Raw genomic sequence first — 10,000 nt, 5'->3', positions numbered from 1 at the left:
GCCAGACTTTCAGATTTGCGCTGGTCATTTGTCGTCAGTTGAGAGTGTGGCCTTCGCACGCTAACACGCCCGGGGCTCTTCCCCCCTTCTGCGTCTTGCCTCCGCCGCCCTGTGCCCTCGCGCTCGCTCGCACGCCCGCACGCCCATCTCGGCTCGGCGTGGACTTCGCACTCACGTCCGAAGGCCCGCCCGAGGCTTCCGGCCCGGCCGCCCCCACCTGCCCTGGCTGTCAAGACGGGCGAGAAAGTGTCTGTGTGACTCCCCTGTCCGAGGCGTGACTCGCCCGCCCGCGACGCCCACGTCGACGCCCGTCTCCTGACTCCCCCTCTCACCCCCCTCCCTCCCCCCCCCCGCCCACGCCCACCGCCGCCGCCCGTCGCAGCAGCCCTCAGGATGGATTCCCTCACGGGCGGTCTCAATGACAGTCTCTACGATCTCGTTCCGGGCGGCCACCACGCCACGGCCGCCCACAACGCCCACGCGGACACCACGCACGCCCACAGCCACGCCCGCGACACCGACGGAGGGGCGGCTTCCCTCTCGTCGGCGGCGGGCGGAACCACACACGCCCACAACCAGCACAACAGCGCCTCTTCCGCCGCCCGCCTCACAGTGCTCTCCGCCTCACGCCCGCACGACCCGCCGCCCAGGGGTAAGTACGCCACCAGTGTTCCCGGTACACGCTACTTCCTCTAAATAAGGTCTTTCACGAGGCTAAGTGAGGTCGCGCGGACTCCTTATATTATATAATAGGGTAAATCTATCGGTATGTGATTCGGAAGAAAAATACGAGACAAGAGACCATCGCAGTTTTAGTAAGTTCACACAAAAAAAAAAAAAAAAAAAAAAAAAAAAATCTACATATATATATATATATATATATATATATATATATATATATTTATATAAACATACGACCATGTGTATTAGTTAAATCTCAAACACAATTGCTTACGTCACAAGGGGAATCGGAAAGGGAAGAGGGAAGAGGGAGAAAGAGAGGGGAAAGAGAAAGCGAAGAGGGAGAAAGAACAATGACGATAACACAACGACGGAAAGGAAGTGAACGGCATGAAAGAAATAACGATAAAAAAGGTAGATAGGCGAAGTTGTCGATAACCCGTTTTTAACAATTCGATCGGAAAGAGAGAGAGAGAGAGAGAGAGAGAGAGAGAGAGAGAGAGAGAGAGAGAGAGAGAGAGAGAGAGAGAGAGAGAGAGAGAGAGAGAGAGAGAGAGAACAACAACAACAACAACAACAACAACAACAACAATTGAAAGAACGTATATAAGTATACATGTGTACGGTGATAATAGGTATATATGTAACCGTGGTTTCGTTACATTGAGGGGGGGGGGGGGGGTAAGAATGAAGGTATATAAGATGGAGAGTGATAATTGGGAGTAAAGTGATAAGTGCGAAGTAGAGACAAAACCGTAGTGGCGATAAGATGTCTTATCAGCTTCGAATCTTGTCGAAGAGAGAGAGAGAGAGAGAGAGAGAGAGAGAGAGAGAGAGAGAGAGAGAGAGAGAGAGAGAGAGAGAGAGAGAGAGAGAGAGAGAGAGAGAGAGAGGGGGGGTGAGGAGAGGGAGAGAGAAAGAGAGATAGAAAGAGAGAGAGAGAGAGAGAGAGAGAGAGAGAGAGAGAGAGAGAGAGAGAGAGAGAGAGAGAGGGGGGGGAGGAGAGGGAGAGAGAGAGAGAGAAAAAGAGAGATAGAAAGAGAGATAGAAAGAGAGAGAGAGAGAGAGAGAGAGAGAGAGAGAGAGAGAGAGAGAGAGAGAGAGAGAGAGAGAGAGAGAGAGAGAGAGAGGGAAAGAGAGAGGAAGAGAAAGAGGATAGAGGAAGAGGGAGAAAGAGGAAGAAGGAGGAAGGAGAAAGAAGGCAGGAGGAGGGAGAAAGAGGTGGAAGGAGGAGGAGGGAGAGAGAAAGTGGGGGAAGGAGGAAGGAGGAGGAAGAGGGGAAAATAAGACGGGAAGAAGAGTAAGAAGAGGAGGAAGAGAGAAAGAGGGAAAGATGAGGAAGGACGGAGATGGAGAGAAAAAGAGGGGAAGAAGAGGAAGGAGGAGGAGGAGGAGGGAGAATGAGGGGAAGGGGAGGAGGGGAGAGAAATACGGGAAGAAGAGGAGGAGGAGAAAGAGAAGGGTAAGAGGAAGGGAAAGGAGAAGGAGAAGGAGAAGGAAGAGGAAGAAGAAGAGAAGAAGGAGGAAGAGGAGAAGGAAGAGGAGGAGGAGAAGGACAAGGGGGAAGAGGAGAACGAGGAAGACACTATTAATAATGATTGCAATGATAATTATAATGATGATGGTAATGATAATGATAATAACAATAATAATAACAATAATAATAATAATAATAATAATAACGATAATAATAATGATAATGATAATGATAATAATCATGATAATGATAATAATAATAATAACAATGATGATAATGATAATAATAATAATAATAATAATAAGGAGGAGGAAGGAAGAAAAGAAAGAGGAGGAGGACGGAGAGAAGGGAGAGGAGGAGGAGAAGGAATAAAAGGGGGAGGGAGAGAACGGGAAGGAGGAGGAGGAGGAGGAGGAGGAGGAGGAGGAGGAGGAGGGGGGAGGGGAAAGAGGAGGAGGAGGAGGAGGAGGAGGAGGAGGAGGAGGGGGGGGAGGGGAAAGAGGAGGAGGAAGAGAAGAAGAAGCAGAAGAAAACCAGAGCAAAGAGCAAAACAATAATAAATGACTCAAAACATAACTGTGATAAAATCATAATTATATTTATTACTATTATCATTATCATTATTGTCATTATCATTACTATTGTTATTGTTATTATTGTTATTATTATTATTATTATCATTATCATTATTATTATATTATTATCATTATTATTAGTAGTAATAGTAATAGTAATAATAGTAGTAATAGTAGTACTATTATTACTCTTATTACTATCATTATTATTGCTGTATTATTACTATTATTATTATTTTTACTGTTATAATAATAATAATAATAATGATAATTATAATAATAACAATTATTATTATCATTATTATCATTATCATTATTATTATTATTATTATTATTGTTATTATTATTATTGTTGTTATTTTTATTGTTATTATCATTATAATAATAATAATAATAATAATGATAATAATAATAATAATAACAAATATTATTATTGTTGTTATTATTATTATTATGATTATCTTTATTATTATTATTATTATTATTATTATTATTATTATTATTATTATTATTATTATTATTATTATTATTATTATTATCATTATTATTATTGTGATAATTATTATTATCATTATATCATTATTTTTATCATTATTATGATTAATATGAAAGTAACATCAATAATCATGATAATTTTAATATTAATAGTAATTATAACAACAGTAATAATAACGATAATAATGATAATGATAATAATTATAATAATAATAATAATAATAATAATAATAATAACAATAATGATAAAGCTAATAATAATAATGCTAATGCTAATGCTAATAATGATAATAATAATGATAATAATATTGATTATAAAAATAATGATAGTAATAGAAATGATAATGGTAACAATAATAACGATAACAACAACAACAACAACAACAATAATAATAATAATGATAATAATAATAATAATAATAATAATAATAATAATAATAATAATAATAATAATTATAATAATAATAGTAATAATAATGATAATTATAATAATAACAATAATGATAATAATAGTAATGATAATAATATTAATAATGATGATAATGATAATAATAATAGTAATAATGATAATAATGATGATTATAATAAAGATGAAAAACAATGATAATAATTGAAGTAATAATAGTAATAATGATAATAATAATAATAACAAGAGCGATAATGATAATGATAACAACAACAACAACAACAATAATAATGATAGTAATAATAATAATAATGATAATAATAATAATAATAATAATAATAATAATAATAATAAAAGTAATAATAATAATAATAGTAATGATAATAGAAATAATAATAATGATAATAATAATAATAATAATAATAATAATAATGATAATAATAATAAAAATAATGATGCTAATAAAAATAGTAATAATAATAGTAATAAAAATACTACTGCTACTACTACTACTACTACTACTACTACTACTAATAATAATAAAGCAATAGTGATAATGATAATAATGATAATGATAATAATAATAGTAATGACAATAATAATGATAATACTAAGACTCATAACCAACACTTATAATAATGATGATGCAATTAATACTTCTATGAAAGATAATAATAGTAATGACTTTAACAATGATATTGTTTAAAACCATACATAGCTTGTCTTTTTTTTTTTTTTTTTCAAATTGCCAATATGTATATAATATCTATCTATCTATCTATCTATCTATCTCTAATTGATTTATTTATATGTATTTATATATATATATACATGTATACATATGTGTATATGTATATATATATAGTATGACTTTATACATTATTCATGTGTCACATAGAGTCATATTAATCCTCCCCCTCCCCTCCCTCCCCTCTCTCCTCCCCTCTCTCCTCCCCCACTCACACACGCACTCAGTATACCCTCGGCACCATTGTTGGGGCATTCGTCGCTAAAGTGTCTCGTCTCCGGGCACAGGCGCCGGCGATTTTCGACGAGAGTGTCTCTTCTACGGGCAGCCTTTGTTGCTCTGTCGCTCTGTCGCTCTGTTGCTTTGTCGCTCTGTTGCTCTGTTGTTCTGTCACTCTGTTGGTCTGTCGCTCTGTTGCTCTGTTGTTTTGTCGCTCTGTCGCTCTGTTGCTTTGTCGCTCTGTCGCTCTGTTGCTTTGTCGCTCTGTTGCTTTGTCGCTCTATTTCTTTGTCGCTCTGTTGCTCTGTCGCTCTGTCGCTCTGTTGCCCTTTTGCTCTGTAGCTCTTTCGCTCGGTCGCTCTATTGCTCTATGGCTCTATCTCCTTTCCATTTTAGTTTTTTTTTCTACTCTCTGTATTTCTCTTTCCTTTTCTGTCCCTCTGTCCGTCTGTTCGTCTGTCCGTCTATGTGTTTGTCTATTTGTCTGTCTGTTTGTTCGTCTGTCTGTCTATCTGTCTGTCTTTCGGTTTGTCCTGTTTCTCTGTCTATCGGCCTGTCTATTTCTCCCTCTTCATCTCCTTCCCTCTTACTCCACCTGAAAAAAATAGCGAGATGGAAAGACGAAGTGAGAGAAAGACGGAGAAAGAGGGAGAGGAACGGAAAGGAGAAGGAGGGATGGAGGAAGAGAAGATAGTGAAGAAATAGAAAAAGGAGAAAAGCGGAGGGACGAAAGAAGGGAGGAGGAAAGGAATAGGAAGAGAAGGGAGGAAGGGGAAAACAAGAGAAGAAAAGGAAAAAGGGGAACGAGAAAGCGAGATGAAAATAAAAAAAACGAATGAGAGAAATAGGGAAGAAGGAGAAAGAGGAGGAGAGGAATAAGACAAGAAGGAGAAAGGAGGAAGAAAAGAGAGTATATAAAACAAGAAATCACGGTGAAGGTAATCGGGTAACGCATTTTCTGGACGATGAATAACAGTGAAAATAACAACATTGGTAACAGGTAATAATAATAGTATAAGTAACTGATACACATAGTAATAGTTATTTAAAAGTAATTTTTGTCATTAGACCGAGCTTAATTAAATTGATTCTAAGTTTAATTATGGTAATAAGGACGAGGGCGGTTTGATAATTAATAGCGATCGTTGGTAATAATGATGATGATGGTGATGATGATGACGGTGATGACGATGGTGGCGATGGTGTTGATGATTATGATGAGGAAAGAAGATGAATTTAAAGTGATAATAATAATGATAATAGTTAGAATAGTAGCAATGTATTTTGATAATATCAGTAATGATGAAATTATTATGAAAAAAAATATGATAATAATGACGTGGAAGCAATTTACGAATAGGGAACTAAGTATAACAGTGAAAACAATATTTGCAATGATGATGATTATTATTTTCAACTGCGCTGATGATTTTCGATAAATTAAGCGTACATTGAACGAAAACCAGGCAGATGAAATGTACAAAAAAAAAAATATCATATAAATAGAATCTATAGTAATAGGGAGAATGTGATAATAATTATAAGAACAGTGCTATCTGGTGATAACTCTTATAATAACATCGAACAGTTGGAATTACTTATAACGCGATTTTTGAAAATATATCTACATCAAAATATAAACTGCAGAGTGATGTATTTTCGACATAAAATACAACGGACGCATAAATAATTAAGGACTCTATAAATTGCGTGAGAGTCGAGTTAGTGATAACTCATTTATCTAAAAAAAAAAAAAAATTATATATATAATTCACATTTAGTGAGCGGAGAAAATAGTATTAATTCACTGTCGCTCATTCTCTTTCGAATTCTCTGTCTCTCATTCTCTGTCTCTGTCTCTGTCTTTCTCTCTCTCTCTTTCTCTCTCTCACCTTCTCTATCTCTCTCTATTTCTCTCTCTCTCTCTCTCTCTCTCTCTCTCTCTCTCTCTCTCTCTCTCTCTCTCTCTCTCTCTTCTCTCTCTCTCTCTCTCTCTCTCTCTCTCTCTCTCTCTCTCTCTCTCTCTCTCTCTCTCTCTCTCTCTCTCTCTCTCTCTCTCTCTCTCTCTCTCTCTCTCTCTCTCTTTCTCTTTCTGTTAAAATCAGCTTTAATTAACTTTTAACCGACAATAATCTTTAACACATCGCTAAAATTCGACGCAGCGGTTTATGGCGCAGCGCTCTGGCAACACCGATCTGTATCTCTTAAAACGCCGATTTAATTCGCATTCTCCTTAATTTATCTCCAATCTTATCCCACTCATGTAATCGCCTTGTATTTATTTTCTTCATATCAGGCGAATTTTCGGTCTTTGAAACATCGCCGTTAGGGGGAAACAAAGGTAGCGGGCTTTCACGAGCGAAAAGTCGCTAGCCGCTCGCGACCGCTAAGCGCTAGTGGCCCGTTTTTTAAAATGAGTTTTATTATAATTTTACTTATTTTTAATTATTTTTAAAATGTTTATGAATTTTACTTATGGTTGGGATAAAAATCGTCTCTCCGATGAGGATTTTGATAAGCGAGTTATGACTATTATTGTCATTACTATTGTTTTTGTCGTTCACTATAGTAATAATAACATTAATATTATTATTATTATCATTGATATTATTATTGTTATTATTATTATCATAATTATTATTAATATTATTACTAGAATTATTATTATTACTATTGATAATATTATTGTTATTGCAATAATAATGATGATAATAATGAAATAATGATAGTAATAATTATATTATTCTTATTCTTACTCGTATTATTATCATTATTATTATAGTTATTATCATTATCATTATCCTTATCATTATTGTTGTTGTTGTTGTTGATATAATTATTATCATCATTAATTCCATTATTAATATTACTCTATAACATCATCATTGCTACTGTTATCATAAATATCAAAATCATCTTCCTTACTATAATTGATATAATTACTCTCATTATTTTATCATAATCACCCTTACATAATTAGCTTTGATATCTTGCAAGAAATCTGTATCGTATTGAAAATTATCGTTATTATTATAATATTAATTTCGATATTATAGTCCACTCGCTGCCTATAGTTTGGATTATAGTGATATTAACGGTGAAGATGATGGTAGTAATTAAGACATGATGCTATGGCGGTAATGATTATGCGATGGAATTACTGATTTGAATGAATGAAGCCGATGAATTTTAATGATAATTATGGCGTTGATACTATTTCTGATTCTAATTCTACAACAACAACAACAACAATAACAACGACACTTATTTCTACTACTACCATTACTTCTACTACTACTACTACTTCTACAATCATTACTATTACTGCTACCATTACTACCACTACTACTACTACTATTACTACTACTACTGCTACTATTACTACTACTACTACCATTATTAGTACCACTACTGTCACCATTACTATTACTACTACTACTACTGCTGCTACTACTATTACTATTACTACTACTACTACTGCTACTACTATTACCATTATTAGTACCACTACTGTTACTATTACTATTACTACCACTACTACTACTGCTACTACTACTACTATTACTACTAATGCTACTACTATCATTACTACTACTACAACAGATAACAACAAGTATATTACTGCTAACGGTGGTACTGATTTGCATATTATAATGTGTGAGCTGATAGTAACGATGATATAATAATAGCATTGATGATAATGATAACAACAGTTAAATTATAGGAATATTGATAATAACAACAACGATTATAAGCCAATAATTGAACTGATAAACGCGCTTGATAAAGATAAAAAAAATAAGTTATTATTGTGATTATACTGAATACAGTTATTTCTCGTATTATTGTGATCTTTATTTGTTAATTATATACATTTTTATTCCCATTAACAATAATAATTATTATTATTACTATTTCGATCTGTCGATTTTATAAACGTCTTTATAGCGATGCCGATGAGATTGTTAATTATCTTTGATTTGCTGTTTCATTAACATAATTATTCGTGTAAATCACCCATGATATCTGTATCTATTTCTTATCTACTAATGTGTTTACTCCCGCCTCTGGAAATCTACCATTTTATCTACCTTGGACTGTCTCCTTTAACTTAACCTCTGTTCCATCTTGTCTGCCTCGTCCTCTATCTCAGTCTTTCTCTGAAATTCTGTCTTGTCTACTTCCAAATCTCTTTTTCTTATTCGATTTCCCTTTTCTTTCTGTTTTATCGCCTTCCCTCGCTTTCTCCTCCTTGTCCTGATTATTTTACCTTTTTTCTTGTTTCTTGTTATCTTCTTTTATCCCACTTTTCTTCTTCGTCTCTTTTATATTCCCTTATTCCTTCTTATTCTCTCTTTCTTCCCTTCCTTTTTTCTCTTCTTTCCTTTCTTTCCTCCTTCCCTTATTTCTTCCCCTCCCACTTCCCTTCCTTTCTTCCCTCCCATCTCTCACTCGCCCTTTCCTTTTCCCTTTCTCTCATCCCTTTCCTCCACCTTTCCCTCCTTCCCTCCTCCCTTTCCCCTCTTCCGCCCCCATTCCTCCCTCCCTCCCACTTCCCTCCCTCCCTCTCCCCTCCTCCCCCTCCCCCCTCCCCCCCACCACAAAAACACTCCGAATTAATCCAATTTCGAATAATAAAACCCGTCTCTCATCCGATTATGCGCTATTCACTCGCTCTTTTGACGCCTTTTACTCAACCCGGAAATACTTTTGTTTACAGAGTGACGGCCGCCGTTCGTGCAGACTATCGGCACAAACGCAAAATTCTCATACATCGTTTAAAGTCAATTTTGTTTTTCTCTCTCTCTTTCTCTCTGTCCTATTTTTGTCTATCGCTTGTCAATATATATTTTTTTCTCTCTCTTTTTTTTTTTTTTTTTTTTTTTTTGTGTGCGTATTTTCAGTTATTTCTTTTATTATTTTTGCGTGTGTGGGACAGTTCTTTCTGTAACTGTAAATATATATGTTTTTTGTTCTGTGTTTGTTCTTTTTTCCACGTGTCGTATCGTCTGTTTTTTTATTAAATTTATTCATTCAGTTTTTTAAATTTAAGTTTGCGGTTGGCGAGAGATAATTTTTTAAATGTTTTGCTGTATATCGTTTTTATCATTATTGCTGTTTTAATTATCAATCGTCTATCTGTTTTACCTGTGTCATATTTCATTTTTTCACAGGATATATATGTATATATATATATATATATATATATATACACACTCTGTTTTTTTTCTTTCGTTTTATCTTTTAACGATGCTTTCATTTTAGATATTTTCGTATTTCTTCCCATTATTGGTTTTCTCCATATTTTACATCTCTCTCTCTCTCTTTCTCCTTCTCTCTCTATCTATCTATCCATTACTCTCTCTCTCTCTCTCTCTCTCTCTCTCTCTCTCTCTCTC

The 10,000-nt window shown here is 35.1% G+C and overlaps 1 protein-coding gene across 1 annotated transcript in view; it reads left to right on the top strand.

Annotated features, from left to right (window-relative positions):
* The first annotated feature begins 393 nt into the window (after positions 1 to 393).
* Positions 394 to 10,000, top strand: part of LOC125029968 (histidine-rich glycoprotein-like) — a 23,355-nt gene continuing 13,748 nt past the window's right edge. The window contains exon 1 of the mRNA XM_047620162.1: positions 394 to 652. Within this exon, the coding sequence (XP_047476118.1) occupies positions 394 to 652 (259 nt within the window). The remainder of the gene's footprint in view (positions 653 to 10,000) is intronic.

The sequence above is a fragment of the Penaeus chinensis genome, chromosome 10 (genome assembly GCF_019202785.1).
Source record: "Penaeus chinensis breed Huanghai No. 1 chromosome 10, ASM1920278v2, whole genome shotgun sequence".
In the NCBI taxonomy this organism is placed as follows: Eukaryota; Metazoa; Arthropoda; class Malacostraca; order Decapoda; family Penaeidae; genus Penaeus; species Penaeus chinensis.
This window is presented reverse-complemented; position numbering and strand designations above follow the sequence as displayed.